Source organism: Hydra viridissima, unplaced genomic scaffold (genome assembly GCF_058129835.1).
Source record: "Hydra viridissima isolate aposymbiotic clone 2 unplaced genomic scaffold, HvirCarnegie_v1 scaffold_7, whole genome shotgun sequence".
Lineage (NCBI taxonomy): Eukaryota > Metazoa > Cnidaria > Hydrozoa > Anthoathecata > Hydridae > Hydra > Hydra viridissima.
Genome location: NW_028324306.1, coordinates 968,771 through 985,739, shown reverse-complemented (window position 1 = coordinate 985,739; position 16,969 = coordinate 968,771). Strand labels below are relative to the sequence as shown.

The following is a 16,969-nucleotide window of genomic DNA, read 5'->3' as shown; positions in this document are numbered from 1 at the left end:
TTTTATCATTCAATGTAATGTAATCTTCAGATTTGCCCCTGAACAGAACACAAATGAGGAAATATTCCTCGAACTCTTAATAAAATAAGTTTTTTTTTTATCGAAAAGTAACTTAGTAGAAATAGTTTCATAAGAATTTGAGGCTTCTAGTATTAGTTTCTTATAAACAAGTTTCTTGTAAAAAAAAAGACATGTGGTTTATTATCGCTTTTGTTGGTAAAGTATTAGAGTTTAAGCTCATTAATATTGTATTTCTTGATATTTAATAAGTGCTGAAGTTTAAAATTTTTCTATAAAAAGTTTCACCCACTCAAATTTTGCTCAAGCGGAAGCCCAATTTGCATGAACGAATTTTAATGCAGAAACGATTTCTGTTTACCGCGGTTTACCACCGGTTTTTTCATTAAGGGGCATCCATAAAGTACATACGCAATAAAATCACTTATTTCGGACCCCCTTGCACACTTTTAACTACCCACTCCCCCTCTGCGTATGTCGCGTTATTTATAAAAAAAAGGAGGACCCCTCCCCCACCCTACCCCCAAAAATAAGTTTTTAAAACAATAAATACAAAAAAGATCAATATTTTTAGTTCAACATTTTTCTGTTCTTAACTAAAAAACGAGCAGTTATTAACAAAAGGAAAAAAAATCATTTAGAAAGGATTCGTGTTGCGAGTATTTTTTTATTTAGCCTTTATATTTCCACAAAAGATTACTTAAATAAATTGAATGTTGGAAAAATAGACATGAAATCTGCTTCCACTCTTTGATTGGTAATCTCTTCACTGACATCTTCACTTTCACTTGCATCACTCTCCATTTCAATATTTATTTTTTGTCTTTGTGTGCTTTCTTGTGTGGTTTGATTGCAGCCTCGCTCGGCCTGTATTTATTACATTTGTCGCAAATTCCGTTTAAAAGCTTTTTTTTCAACAAAGGACAATAGATTTGATTTGGTATTAGTTTTTACTTTATGCCTTCTGTAGTTATATCTTGTAGCTAAAAGCGATGAGTCTGAGGTGCAAAAGTTGAATGGTTTAATACGTTTTTAAAATATCGACACGGTTCCTATCGCTTTGTAATTATTCTCGTAGTACTCGTAGATGGCTGGAAATGGAATGAAACGATGGGAATAGTTTTTAGCCATTTTGTTTCAAACGGTGAACAATATGACTTGTCTTGGCATCTCGAAATTTGCAGACAGTATCGCGATTGCTGGCAATGCTTCTCTATATAAACAGGATCAGAATGCGGTGGTTTATATACTTTCCCAACTGGTACTGCCGGGCAATTAACAATGTAAATGTCGATGACGGTTTTCTCCCTAACCTGGGATAAAACGTCACCCGCTTTTTGGAAGTGTTCTACCTTTAGATCTTGGTTGATTGTCTTCCAGAAGAATTAAGGTGATTGCGAAAGGTGTCCCAACGGTACTTGGCTTTATCTACACAATTTGTAAACTTCAAAAATGTCATCATTAAACGATTTGGAAAACATTCTATTATCCTTTTTTTTTTCGCATTGAATTTTCTGGACGCAGTGGCTTCACTGGAACTGTGTTGACATGGTTTTTTCCTTCAGAAGTGTTTCCTCGTCGTGGTAAATATTAAGGTATAAACCACTCCTACTAAAGTTGAAGCCTATTTTCGTCAGCTCTTTCTGAAGGTCATCAGTAGAGAGACTTTAAAGACATTCTGTTCTTCGACGCTCGTCTGCTACTGATGAATTTCGCACAATTTTTATGATTGTTGACAAAAGCGCTAACTGATCAATTTCGAAGCGTGGTCGTCTCGGATGGTTTCGAATCGACTGTTTCAGAGCACTTGATGTTTCAGGATTGTTTTTTCTTCGCTTTCTTTGTCGTGTCGATTCACGAATCAACCTGAAAACTAAATGTTGCTCAAATCTTTGATTCCGTTACAAAATCTTCTATATTTAAGGTTTCCTGGGTTTTGCTTTTAAGAACTAATTAATTATGCTTTCTTTATACTGTGTCTAATTGTTTCCTCGTAACAACTGACAAACTTGAATCGCGTACGATTAGCAAGGACGAACTACGTGATTCAAGATCTGAGACTTTCTTCCGACTTTTCACTTACGGCGGATTCGCTCTTTCCTTCTCGTTTGAATCTAAATTTGAATTTACCAAAAAATCAACTTTTACAAATTCTTGACAGTTATAGAGATTGGATATGGAGAAATCGGTCAAGTTTTGATTAATTTGATTATGATGAATAAAACTATGCGACTGCGCTATAGTCGTACAATCTAGTTTGATTTACAATTTGGTTGAACTCAATTTATAGAAAGTCATAAGAAAAAGTTGGCAAATTATTACAAAATGTGGCTTATTATGTTTAAACCTTTCACGCTCTATCGTAGTTGCATTCGGAGAAATTTGTATCTTATTTGAAGAAGACGACGCTGGATGGATATCTTTTTTCTATTTGCTAGGCAGTTATAAAGCATTTCCTCATAATGACATGATTGATCATTTTGACTTTGTTGCTTTTACTACTAATTCGTTCTCATTAGTTCGACATCTTGGAAATAAACAGTTTTTTTCGTTGTAATGTGTTCAGTTATTCGAATAGAAAAAAAATTGTTTTTTTTGCCTTTATAATAATTTAAAGTAGTACATTACTAATAATAAAAATTTATAATGAAATATTAGTTTAAAAGATAATAAAAAAATAAAATTTGTTGTAACATTTTAATAAAAAAGATAGAAACCAGGTTAGGTAATTTAAAAAAAAAATAGCAAATAAGATAAATTTTGCTCCACCATCCAATCACACGACATTGTGAAAGATAAGCAATTTGAAAAACAATTGCCTGCTTTCTCTTTTCATCCAGTGACCGAAATCAGAAAAAATATGGATTCGAGAAATATATTGCTTTTTGTTAACATACATATCAAATTTTAGGAATAATTTTTGAGAAAGATAAGACCGCGTTGGTACACGCTTTTTGTTAACATACATATCAAGTTTTAGGAATAATTTTTGAGAAAGATAAGACCGCGTTGGTACACGCTTTCTTGAACAAACCCCCCGTCCCCTTGTATGCAATTGTAAGGTTTTTTAGTGACCCTTTTCCCCCCATACCTGTAGCAGCACTTTGTAAAAGGTTCAGTTATGTTTCACTCATGAGACGATTGCCATGTTGCTTTTTATTGCATGTTTTTCCTAATACAGACATGCATTTTCATTGAGCAGTAAAAGTCTTGTTCCTTTTTGCCTTTAACGCCGAGACAAAAGTATTTTTCTTAAGGCTTTGTGACGGAGTAGGGTAAACTGACCAATATCTCCCCGCATCGTATTTATTAATTAGAGATAAAGTTTTATGTAGTGTCACATTAATAAATAAACTAGCATATAAATACGATATTTAGGGATGTATAATTTATAATATAAATTAGAAAAATGATTAAAAAAAAACAGACTTGATGTGTTTCAGCATCAACTTTTCAGATGAGGTAAAAGATCTATTTTTGGGCCGCTCCCTACTTAATTCTGACCTACCCACCTACTTAGGCTTTTTTTTTTTTAAATTACGTGCTTTTATCAGAAAAAATTTCAATTGAAAGAAGAACCATACTATTTAAGCTAGAAACTATAACAAATATTCAAGTTAAAATAAAAACAAAATAAAAATAAAAATAAATGTTCACAATTTAATAATTATTACTCTTACTTTTTTTTTTAAAGCATTTTTTTTGGTTACAGTTGTTTAAAGTCATTTAACTGAACGTTTTCTTCTCTTTTTTTTTCTTCAATTTTTTTTTTAACTTCTGCATGTTTGTTATCCAGTGCTTCTTCTTCAGATATAAGCAAAAAAACACCTTTGCTTCAACGCAGTTTTCGTTTTTTTAATGATTTGAGTGGAATATGTTAAGACATCAGAATTTGGATCTTCTGGTAGAGATTGATTGTTTAAATAAAAAACTTTCAAAGACACTTGAACCTGTTATTTCTACTTCGTTCATGGCACCATTTTTAAAACTAATATCGCGTGTACAAATTTGAAAATTATGAATAAAGTATTGCATGAACACTGCATTGCACACAAAATTATATGCATCAAGAGCTTTAAAATCAAATGTGTATGAAGATCTCTATAAGAAGATCCAGGTCATGAGAATAGGATTTCAAAAAGCTTTTTTGTAACACCCCTGCGACAACTCCTTTGAATGTCTATTTATGTGCGGAACCACTCCCAGTATATATTCTTCTTTTTCTCTTTACCTTTGTTATGCTTCAATAAATTTCTCTTGTTTCCTTTCATTTAAATTTATTATTAAGCTTCAATGATGTCGCATAAACAGAATTGTTGTCTTAGTGACGGAAGAATTTTTGTATTTGAGATTTTCATTTTGAAATAAAATTTAATTGTGACTATTTCAACTATCCTGGAGTGAACGTCTGTACAGTCTTTGGTAGTCTCGATTGGTAGTCTCGATCATTTCATGACTAGATTTCATGACTAGCTACGAATTTAATGAACTTTTGTCATTTTATTTCTCTTCCCTTTTTCTTTTCTTTTCATCAGATTTTTCGACAAAAATTGTCAATTTTTAATTCTATATGACTCATACATTGGACAAAGTGGTGTTTGAAAACGCGTGGCAAGTAGCACGTAAGTATCGTGATTATTTTCAAGCAAGAAGTTGTCGAGCGTTAGAGCAGCTGACTGAAACAAGTTAATGGCTGCTTTCTTTCATTTCTGATTCAATAGATTCCTTTTTTAAGCACTCATTGATTTGTGTTTCCAACAAATTAAAAAATTTTTAATCGGCACATATTCTTAAATACCGTTACAGTCGTTTATATATATATATATATATATATATATATATATTACTTGCTATATAAATTTCATATATTTTGTTACATGTCTTAAATTGAACTGTTACAGCCGTGTGTATATGTATATTCAAATAAATATACTTTCAATCAAATACACAACTTTTTAACATTCACACAAACTGTTACGTATTTTTATATACATTAATGCCTTTACTTTCTCATTTTGAACTTAAAAACTTTAAAAAACATGAAAAAAAATCATCTCAAAAAAATCAAATATTTCAAAACAATCAAAATTATACAAAAAAACAACCTCGAATTGAGCAAAAAAACAACCTCGAATTGAGCAAAAAAAAAAGGATGTCAAGGTCAAAAAAACAAAAGGGAGACTAATAAGGAAAAAAATAAAGGAAAAAATTGACAGTTCTTTAACGTTTTTGCCCTTTCTTCGTTATCAGGTCTCGATTCTTTGAAACGTGTTTCTAATGTGTCAATTTATCGAGGCTGTTAGTATTAGGAATTTGTTAAAAGTGACAGTAAAAAATAAATTATTGTAAAGGAGCATGCTGAAAGTGATAATTATTATTTAATTATTGTAAGTGGGTGTTGTTAAATGTGGTATTTGTAACCTAGTTATTGTTATTATTGTTAATGGTCAATTTATTGGTGCGTGCTCTCCACAGACCTCTTTTTTATTATATATTCTGTTGGTGGAGCAGCATAGACACTTGCATTTTATACTAATTTTAAACACAGTCTCTCCAAACGATCAGTTTTAATCCTCAAGATTTTACAGAATTAACATATTGCCTTTTAATTTTAAAAAAGTTTTCTTATTTAAATTAAGTTAGTTTTAAGTTGATTTACCTTTTTCATTATTTTGTAAAATGATAAAAAAGAAAAAAGAAAAAGTTGATACAGGATAAAAAATAACATAATATCTAAGCCGTTACAGACCTATATATTTTAATTCAGTCGGATAGATTCATTGAAAAAATTGATTTAATATTTAAAAAAATGTTAATAGTTTTATAAGTTCTATTACATTTTTATATAAGAAACTGAACTGGCATATTTTTTCTGAAAATAAGTCCCGAATGCATGAATCGAACTTAAATTTCGAGTCGTACTTCAAGTATCAAGTTTGATTTTAAGACAAGTCAATAAAAATGTCTTGAAACCAAACTTTAGATTTGAAGTATGACTTGAAATATCAAGCTTGTTTCTTGCATTCGGAACTTAAAAGAGCAGGATTTTTTTAAACCTAGGAAGAGCGATTTTTGATAACCTGACACAAATGCGAATATAAAGCATTATAAAGCCAACTTTTTCTTACTTTTTCTTCAGGTTTTGATTAAATCATGATTTCTTTGAACCATGGTGCTTTTTTTTTTAACTTAACGGTTCAATCGGTTTGAAGCGAACAATAGAACGTCGAGAGATGAAGAGACCGTACATTGTTATAGGAATATTTCATTGAGAAATTCATCGACGCAAGAAAAAAGTTGACTTCGTAAAAAACCTTTATGACAAAAATAAAAATGCTTTTAACAAACTTCGTGCTATCTTTTTTAGATTATACACGAGCGAAGAATTTCAAACGGTAATTGGATCCCCACCTTTTCTTCAGCGATGTTATTTTCACAATATTATTTATATTCTCCCCTATTAAAGCTGGAATTTATAGTAGATAACTACTCCTACATTGACAAATTTTGGGCGGCTCCGTTAATTATTGTACGTATTAACAAACATTTTAAAAAATTAACTTGTCTAAGATATTTGTGTCAATATGTACAATGATTATCCGCCGCCCAAAATTGGTCAATATGGGAGTAGTTATCTACTATAAATTCCAGCTTTAATAGGGGAGAATATAAATACAAAAACAAGTTAAATAGCAACAACATTTGCAATTTTAGTGAAACTTTAAATCTAAAAAGTATTGCACAGAGCATTATATATTTAACGTTGGAGAAGATGATGGAGAAAAAGGTGATGAAGAATGGGTTCAAAAATTTGGAACCATCAAACACTGCTCATACCACGATGGATGCTACCGACATGTGCGACACGCGCATTGGATGCTCAGCAGTATTTGTAAACCAGAGGGAACACTCGCGCTCCACTACTCCAAATTATTTCGAGTCTACTTTAGAAAGTACGGCAATCCAGATTGCGAAGTCTGCACGCAAAACAAACGTAAAGGAGATTCAAGCATTTTTCAAAGAAAAAGACAAGCAAAAGTATCAGAAGAAGTGCTTCGTGAGATCGAAAGAAGCCTGTGCCCTTGACGACTTAATTGATATACATGGCAATTCAAGAATAAATGTGGAGAACGAGGCCAAATATATTGAAAAATATAGAGATTACGAAACAGCTGCCTTTGGTCCTATATTAGCTAATGCTCAATCATACTTTAAAATGAAAGAAACATATAATCAATCTTTACATACGTCATTAAAATGTTGTAAAGACACAATATACTTATATGAATAAATATTGAAAAATATTTTGCTGTTTTTTTAGTCTGCTTATGATGATGACAATGATGACATATTTCTGGAAATCGATGGTGTCTTACTAATGTTCATCACGAAACCAGTGCAAAGATCCAAAATTACAAAATAAACGAAAACTACATAAATTAATTGTGGATTTGAAATTGTACAATAAAGGTCGATACAATACAAAACTTGCACATAATGCTACACTACGTGTTCTTGAAACCAAACTCAATCCTACACAACTTAAATTTATCAAAAACGTTGCATTTAATCAGGCTTATGCTACAAAAGTGAAACAATCATATTCTCAATTGTTTAGTGAACAACTAAATCTTGTGGAATTCGAAATCTGCAAATGCTACAATGGTTTTAACTGCTTACAAGTTCTTCACGATATAAATGGGGAATTGATAATAAGTTACTCTACCACGCTACAAGTTTTAAGAAGCATAGTCAAGAAAAATAGTACAACATCAAAAGATATGCTCTGCAATATATTCAACATCATGGACAGCAAAGATTCAAAGAAGTCAACAGTTATAATCATAGGTCCAAGTAATACAGCCAAAACTACACTATTTTAATGTCATACTAGCATATATCACAACGATGATGTTGGTACACATCAGCCACGTAATACCAATTCCTACTCTAACTTCTGGTTTCAAGATTGGGTAAACAAGTAAATCTACAGATATGAAGAAATGCATTTAGAGAGGCCAGAGGTTTTATTCAAATAATCAAACAACTATTTGAAGGGAATGTGTGCTTGAAGACCGATATCAAAAATGATTTTAGTTTGTCCCTATCACGAAGGCCTGTATCAATGAACGGAAGATCTAAAGGAGATACAATGTCTTGTTACATCTCCTTTAGATCTTCCGTTCATTGTATCAATGAACGGAAGATCTAAAGGAGACGTAACAAGGCATTGTAGCCCTGAGAAAAAAGCCATCAAAAACCGATTGTATACACTTTTAATAACAATCCAGTTGGAACAAACAATTGGAAATGGTGACATTAAATTATGGGTTAAATTCAAACAAGAAATTATGGGATTGTTAACTACTTTGATTAAAGATTATCAATAAAATTTAAAACATCAATATTGTGGTTTTGGCTCAATATTTAATAGAGGAAATACATCAAGGTTAAGATTTTGTAACTTGTTAAAATAAATTTACAATAAAATAAAGTGACACCAATATGACAAAATATTTTTTGTTGATTGGAATTCTTTCATTTGTGGCAATCATTTGTTGAAAGTCAATTTACGATCTTCCAGCCAATTTATATTTTTCAAACTTTTTAAAAAAAAAAAAAAAATGCTTTTATGCAATGTAAATCAGTAAAGAAATCAATAAATCAATAAAATTGAAGAAAAAAAAAACATGTTAAAATAAATTTACAAAAAAATGTTTAGCTTTCATAGTTTAATTTAATATCTTCTCCATAAGTATTTTTATACCATTCAAGAAATTTTCTTCATTTGTTTTAACTACACGTATTGTTCACAATAAATATTTTGATAAATATTAACAGCACTTCAGGTACTACATAGTATTGCAAAAGAAAAAAATACTACTTTAAAAGATATGTTATACAACATTTTCAATATCATGGACAATAAAGAATCAAAGAAATCAACTATCATCTTAATTGGACCCAGCAACACAGGAAAAACTACTCTCATACAATGCTTCACCAGCATGACGATCACAATGACGACGTTGGTACCTTCCAACCTCCGAACATAAATTCCTACTCTTTTTTCTGGTTACAAGACTTAGTGAATAAAGAAATTCATTAATGCGAAGAAATGCATCTTGAGCAACCAGAAGTAATACAAATCATTAAACAATTGTTTGTCTAAAGACTGATATCAAAAATTAGGACTGACTACACCTATAAGTTTTAGTAATTTTGAAAAATAAAAAAAACAGAGAAAACCCTTTGGTGGAATGATAGGGTAGACCATTGAGGAACCAACTAGATACTTTCATCGAAATCTAATCTCTAAGAAGGAAAGAGAAATTAAGTTGGCTGAAAACTCAGTAAATGACAGCAGAGTTTCACACTTCTACAGTATATAAACATATCTTTCTATACTAGTATAGTTTTATTTGGCAACTTTTAACTTCTTTTAAGCATTTAGCGATTATTACTATGCAAAATAAGTCATTTAACATTACTTTTGAATCACATGAAATGTATAAAAATTTATCTAATGGTTTTTTTTATAAAATGCATTAAAAATTTAATCGTTTGTTTACTTATCTTTAGCTACATTTCAATATGGCTCTAGCACAGACACATGAAGAAAGTAGAAAAGTTGTTTTTACTGTTTGCATAAAGAAAGCAGATAGAGTCCTCACTGAATAAATATAACAAAATTTTTTTGTATGTTCTTCAAGTATCAATTGACTCTGATGAAACCAGTCTTTTCTGGGATCTGCTATGGCTGTAAGACAGCATTATGGAAAACGTCTGAGGGTTGCAAAGTCAATTTGCCTTGTTTGATCAATTTCAAAGCAATCAAGTCAACTATGATCAATTCAGAAAATAATTTCTGTGAGTTCCTCATCTGCAAAATAGCTAGATGAAAAGGCTGGCTAAAAAGCACTGCATCCAAAATTCATTGATACAAACAAAATAAAAGAGCATACTGTAGAAAAAAGATATTCCAATTTCTTTTCCATTATTGGTTGGGGGATTTCACACATCTTTCACTAATCATCCCTTCATCAAAAATTATTTAAATTGCAAGTAGAGACCAGCTTGCAGCTGGTGATATTGCTAAACATTTTATCACATCAACACCATCATCTCCTAAAGATACTATTCGCCTCAAACAACCCTGTGGAAGACATCCATTTCCTATTCAAATTGGATATTCAGTTTGAAACATGTTCTTGAAGAAAGTGTGAAGGCATTTCTTGATCTGATTGATACCAAAGACGCTGAATATGTTGTGTCAAGTGAAGTGAAAATGGCAAATATCTTGTGTGGAATACAATCCCATGCAAGCACGCACTCATGCTGATGGTTTAACATCAACTTAAAAAAACCTTGACAAAACTGACAAACCTAAAACACTGGAAACACTAAACAACAGAATACAATGCATTTATTGAGTCAGCTGCAAACATTCAGCATACAAAATATTTCAAAAATGTCATTCATTCTCCTCTTATTTTATCAGATTCTAATGATTCATTAGTCCTTGGTCTTATCCCACCAAAAGAAGTTTTTGAGAGGAAAATGATCTGGCCTATCTAAATGGCTCTCAGAAACAAAAATTAATTCTCAACTTTACTATAGTGGTCAATATGAAGGTCCAGAAGGTCAAAATTGTTGAAAAATATTGAAAATCTCTGACAGTTTGCTGGAAAACATGTTACTCTTGAAGCAATGGAGGTCAGTAATTCATCACAAAAATTCAATAGTGTAGTTGAGTCTTGCTTTGGCAATTAACTATTTCACCAAAATTGAAGAATTCAAAAGCTTATTTCTAGCACCAGAATTTATCAGAATAAGGTCTTAATATGCGAGAAATTTCAGAAAAAAGATATATGTAAACTGTAAGAATGCAAAATACAAGTTGATTATAGAATACCTTTTCAAATCAGAAGAATAGTTCAGTATAAGTTATTAAGAAAAGAAACTAACATTAAGCCAGGGAAGCAAATGAAAAGCCATTTGTGATCATACTTAATTGTGACAGTTATCTTTTGAAAAAAATGAGAAGTGAAATTAATCAAGACACAAAATCAAGAAATAGTTATATCTTAAAAATTCAAACTTTCAGCTGCTCAGTCACTCAAAAGTCTAACCCTAACACTTCCCAAAGTCTAACCCTAACACTTCCCAAAGAAGAGTAAGATTATGTTGACTGGAAAATCTATGCAATTTATCAAAATGTAATTGAAAATCTATGTAATTTATCAAAATGTAATTGAAAATCTATGTAATTTATCAAAATGTAATTGAAAACGTAAAAAAAATGTCATTTGTAGCTGTTTAGCCGCCCAATCCAAAAACCAATGTTTTACAAAATAACAAATGACAATGAGAAGTCACTGAGAAGCCCAAACACAAAGAAACCATTATAAAAGAAAATTTTAAAGATACATCTAATGTTAGAATGGAGAAGGGAAAAGAGGAGCTAAAGACATTTCAACATTTCAACATTATTTTATTTTAACATTTTTTATATATTATAATGTAATACTTTATAAGATTATATAATTTTATTTATATTAAAATATATTTATATTATAACATTTTTACAATATAATTACAATTACTGTATATTTTGATGCTTTGATAAAGAAAAACTAAATTTTAAAAGAAATACTCAGTAGGTAACAGTCATTAATTATATGTTTCTCATCCACATATCTTCAGATACTAATTTTCAACCTGTACATCATTTTATTATGTTTTTCTTTAAAATATCTGTTTTAATATAATTATTTACTTACAAATTTTATCATATTGAAAACTGCTTAAAACAGAAACAAGAATGATGGTGGAATATTAAACAGATTCACATATCTTTCATGTCTCATACAGGCTATGTATTGAAAAATCAAATCAAAGGTTTCTAGTTCACTACATATACCTTCAAAAAATTCTAAAGAGATGTATCAAATAAACAAAGCAAATTTTATTTACTAAAACCCTAGAGACATCATAGAGAAAATAAAAACATATGGTCAATATTAACACACCTTTATCATAGAAAACCTGGTTTAAATGATCCTCTACAGCATAGAAGCTGGCATACTCATCAAAACAAAAGCCGAAAGTGTGTGTTTATATATATATGTATAACATGCATGAATTATTTCCAAGAAAAGGTTACAAAGACAAAATGCATCTATTCTTATGCTCTTGAGATATTTGGTTAACAATCAATGAAAAACTTAGAAAATATAAATTAGAAAAATTCCAAACTATAAATAAAAAAAGTTAAACAGAGAAATTAAAATCCAGAGCTTTTACATAAAATCTGTATTCAAATAAAACACACATACCAACAGGTGTACCCACAGAGCTTGGCTTTCATCAATTTACACTTTTTGGGTATTAAAAAAGTTTTACTTTGTGTTTTTATTACAACCTATATCAATAGAAGAGATAAGAAACATTACAGCTTAAAACAATTTAAAAACTTAAAGCACAATTAAAAAGAACTTCCTCATCTCACCAAACTAATGAAAACTAAATTTCAAAACAAATATATTGAAATTCAAAGAAGCAAACTCATCACTTGCATGGTACTGCTGCTACTGTCAGATGGTAATTGCATGGTACTGCTGCTAGTGTCAGATGCTTCTGCTTCTCATTTTAGTAAATGCCAACTCATCATTTACCTACAATTGGAAAAGTTCTATGAAATTATCAATATTTGACCACTTTTAGATCCAAAAGTATTTTGAAATAGACCTACAAACCTACCTTGTGCAAACAACAAGTGTTTTAAAACAAACCAAACTCAGTGCATGCAAATAGGAAAACTTGTCTTCTTAGAATGACATGCTCAAAGTTAAGAAGGGAAAGAACTCACTTTAGCATTGGCATCAAAACTAGGGAATTAAAGTTAGAAGTTGTTAGAGCACATGGAGGTAACAAAGGTATGAAGAATACATGAGGAAAGTGATAACAAATGGAGCTTGTAAATCTTTAACAGAAAATGAGACAGTGCTTCGAATCTCAGATTTTTTTTTAATTTGATTTTGATGGTTCAGAAAATGAATCAGCATTCAAAAAAAGAAATCTTAACTGATTTCCTTTGTTTTTCTGTTTGCATTTAATTCTGAAACATTTTTTTACAATACTTAGATTTTTTATAAACATTATTTCAAACAGATTAGTCTTTACACCTTATTGCTTGTAAATGTTACAGTGAACCATCTCTACACTTTAAGCTAGTCTTAACTACTGCAGTGAACATAAAACTGGCAAAGGCATACACAAATCCATACAATGCTGCAGTAGACACTAAAATAGTAACACTTGGTGTAAAACTCAAAAGAAAGATTTGAAAGCCAAACCTGATGAGATTTTACACAATTCAGCCAAAAGCCAAGAGCTACTTAAACACTCTAAGTTAAACATTAAGTTGTTACTTTTAACAGAACAAAGGACTATCTTTTCTAAACATCACACATTGTCCCAAGCCATTGTCATGTGCTGGCTGAACTTTTTGAAAATTGCAAACAAAATACAGTGCAATTACATGCACTGTATTGTATGCATCAAAAGAATAGAACCAATGACAAAAAATCTATTAAGTACATTAAATAACAAAAAATCAAAAAATTGGTTCTGTTTTAGCACACCTAAAAAAGCAAACATGCAAGCCAAAAGCTATCCTAAATTTCTTATAACTAATCAATAAATACAAATGCATACTTAAATTCTTCCACATAATCAACCACACTAGACATCCTATGAAACAATACAAGAAAAAGTGAAAACATTTTAACGCAAACTTATATATAAAGTGTTTAATTACGGTTCAAAGAATTCTATCCGCATTAAAAAAAAGTGTGTATATTTATATAGAAATTTAAATTAAATTGTTACCTTTCGAAAATAGTACATAAAACTGTATCACAACCAAAGTACATATTTTCAGAATATTCAACGAGTCTAAGGTTGAACACGTGCAACGTCCATTTACACACTGCTACTTAATCACCCTGTAAAGATTTAAGTTAAGTATATCCGCGTTGCTAAGAAAATTCCTGAGAAATTCCCCTTTCTTTATTTTGCTTTTTTAAAGAACTTATTGATTTAAACTGACGTAATTTAAAAATAGTCTTTTGATCTTTAATATATGCGCAATTGTTTTAAATTCTAATTAGCTTTTTTATTTTATTATTATTATTATTTTATTTATATTTTTTTTTTTATCAATTTTTTTTTATTTCTGTTTACTTTTTTATTTATTTATTTTTTTTTTCTTTCTAAATTTTAAGAAAGTAGTTATATGGAAACTAAACTCTACTGTTTGTAGAAGAAAGTTTTTTATGTTTCTCAAACGAAGCAAGAGAACTTGCCGAAAACAGAGCTTCGGCTGCGATTTTTTCGGCTGCCGACTTTGAAGAAAATATTACTGGATTATATCTTGATACCTGTTAGTTAAAATAACTAAAAAAATTTAGTTATTTTAACTAACTAGTATCAAGATATCTAGTTAGTTAAAATAACTAAATTTTTTTCCACTAAATTTTTATTTTATGTATAGGAAAATTGTCATTTCTTAAATTAGGACTTTCTTAAAGCATAGGACTTAGTTAGGTCACACCACGGTAACATTATTTGATAATAATTATCATAATAATAAATAATAAGCAATTATTGCTTTGACCCGTTTTTATCGAATTTTTACGTGTTTTTCAACTATCATTTTTTATATATTTTTTTGTTTTCTTGTTAAAAAATTTACAGCCTTTTTTTATTTTTTTTTTATTTTTTTCTTTCCAAACAATAACAAGAATAAATTTTAATAATATGAAATACTGTTACTTAATTTGGTTTTAAATCCTGAAATAAAATCAGTCCAATACTGAAAAATTAAAGCTTTACGACTTTAGTATTCTTTCGGACATAAAAAATTTTTTTTTTAACTATTTACGAAGGATTGTTCATCTGCATGTCGCTGTGCCGCCTGACCCAGAAAAAACTCTTTCTTATCCTGGGATGAGGCTGGAATCCCAATAACTTTTTGTTCAAGTTTTGCGAGAAGAGGGTAAATGTTGGCTAACAGTCTCCACCATTCCTTGTTTGTGTTTCCTTAGACTTTTGTCTAATTCAATTCAGATGCCGAATTTGCAAGCTTGCTGCTCAACTGAACTGTTTGAATTGGTTCGGGTATAAGAGTTGATAACTTGAAAAACTGGATCTTCTTCCTCATCAAATCTGAATGCTATGTGTTGTATTACTTAAATAGAATACAATGAAACTTTTATTTTACTTATAAGAACGCGTGCTAATAACTGTCTTTATTTTTTGTAAAGAGAAAAAGGAAACAAAATGCTCGTGTTTTACATAACAAAAAAGGAAGCGTTAGAGGCTTGAACGGCTGCGCGATTGCGCGCAACGTTCCTCGCCCAATATTAATTGTAACTAAAAGTTCGATGTCATCCTCATCGCAAAATCTCACTTGAATAATTCTTTCTTCCATTGTTCTTCCAGCAAATATAGATGTTTATAGGTCATTCGATAACAATTTCTTTTTCATTATTGACGTACCTAACTGATGCTGCTGCTGCTCGAATTTGCTTGTCATGCGACCCGATCAATTTCTGCACTATTCCGGTTTTCCAGAACCCGCGTTTAACATTTGGGCTATGGATTAATACAAAATCATTGAATCCAATTTGATTTGTGCCATTTTTTTTTGTGTGTTTTTAATATTCTTTAAGCTCTGTGATGTATTCTTCTCACCAGCGCTTCTAATAATGATTTAGTACACGCTTAATATATTTACTAAGTGTATTTGAATTGCACTCTATTAAGTCTTCCTTAATTGCTTTGAAGTTGATTGTTTTTCCTCATAACACGTGATTCGGTGTAGGGCAATCGCCCAATTACATATGTAAATGTAATTGGGCGATTGCCCTCATATATATTCTTAACGTATAATGGGCCTGCGTAGTCAGCACCTGAAAACTTAAAAGCGTGATCATCATTAAGCCTGCTTAAAACCCAAGGAGGGTCGGGGCCTCCCGGGTAAGAGTAAGGTAGTCCTTACTCTTACCCGAAACGCTTGCACAAATGGCATCTTCAATAAGCCTTTTAATATAATTTCTCGCTTTCGGTACTCAAGACACACTGCGTAGTTGGTTTAAAGTTTCTTTGACTCCATTCTGCATGACTAACGAGTGATTATAGTAAATAACTAAGTCAGTAAGTTCTGAATTACGCGGTAAGAAGATAGGGTGTTTCATATCTGACGTGATCGGTGCATTTTCTACTCGTCCATAGCATCGTATAATACCAACAACATTTTGTAAATTTAGATCACATTGAAGTTGTTTATAATTTTTTGTATTTGCCAAGATTTTTTGTGTATATTCAATCCAAATTTTTAACGCGGCTCCAATTTCCGTTGATTCTAAAGTAGTTAACTTTAAATCCTCTTTTGCCTTCTTCTTCCTTAGGTTCTTTATGATACTCATTACTAAAGTTGTAGCACGTAATAAACATAAATAGTTATTAAACTCTTTGATGTCAATAATATTCAAATCAATAGATATGTCGTTTGTAATTACATTAGTTAAATATTCGTCTAACATAATCATAGGTTGACTTACTAAATCAAACTTTAGGATTATTATGTAAAAATAAAGATCCATTAAACCAAAGCTTGTAATTGTGTAAATTTGCCAGAGTTGTACCTCTTGATACTATATTTGCTAGATTGCTTTCAGAGTCAACATATTTCTAATGGGAAATATGAAAAGTATTTTGAATTTTTTGTACACGTTTTTGAATAAAGGGATAATAATTTTTTTTACTGTTATTAATCCAATGCAAAACAATAGCAGAATCAGTCCAGCAAAAAACTTCTTTAAAATAAAAAAATTGGAGAAAGTTTTTTTAAAACAACAGATATCGTTTCCGCTAGTAACAACGC

The 16,969-nt window shown here is 30.5% G+C and overlaps 1 protein-coding gene and 1 long non-coding RNA gene across 2 annotated transcripts; both read right to left on the bottom strand.

The window, feature by feature from the left end:
* Positions 1–3,586: 3,586 nt before the first annotated feature.
* LOC149885517 (uncharacterized) lies at positions 3,587–14,137 on the bottom strand. Its single transcript, XR_016454136.1, has 5 exons — positions 13,912–14,137; positions 13,738–13,773; positions 12,597–12,695; positions 12,051–12,442; positions 3,587–6,332 (listed from the first exon to the last, which is right to left on the bottom strand). It is a non-coding gene; the product is annotated as an uncharacterized LOC149885517 (long non-coding RNA).
* Positions 14,138–16,154: 2,017 nt separating this feature from the next.
* On the bottom strand, positions 16,155–16,628 carry LOC149885516 (uncharacterized). Its single transcript, XM_090093343.1, has one exon. It carries the CDS (start codon positions 16,626–16,628, stop codon positions 16,155–16,157), a length of 474 nt encoding a protein of 157 aa, XP_089949469.1.
* Positions 16,629–16,969: the final 341 nt, after the last annotated feature.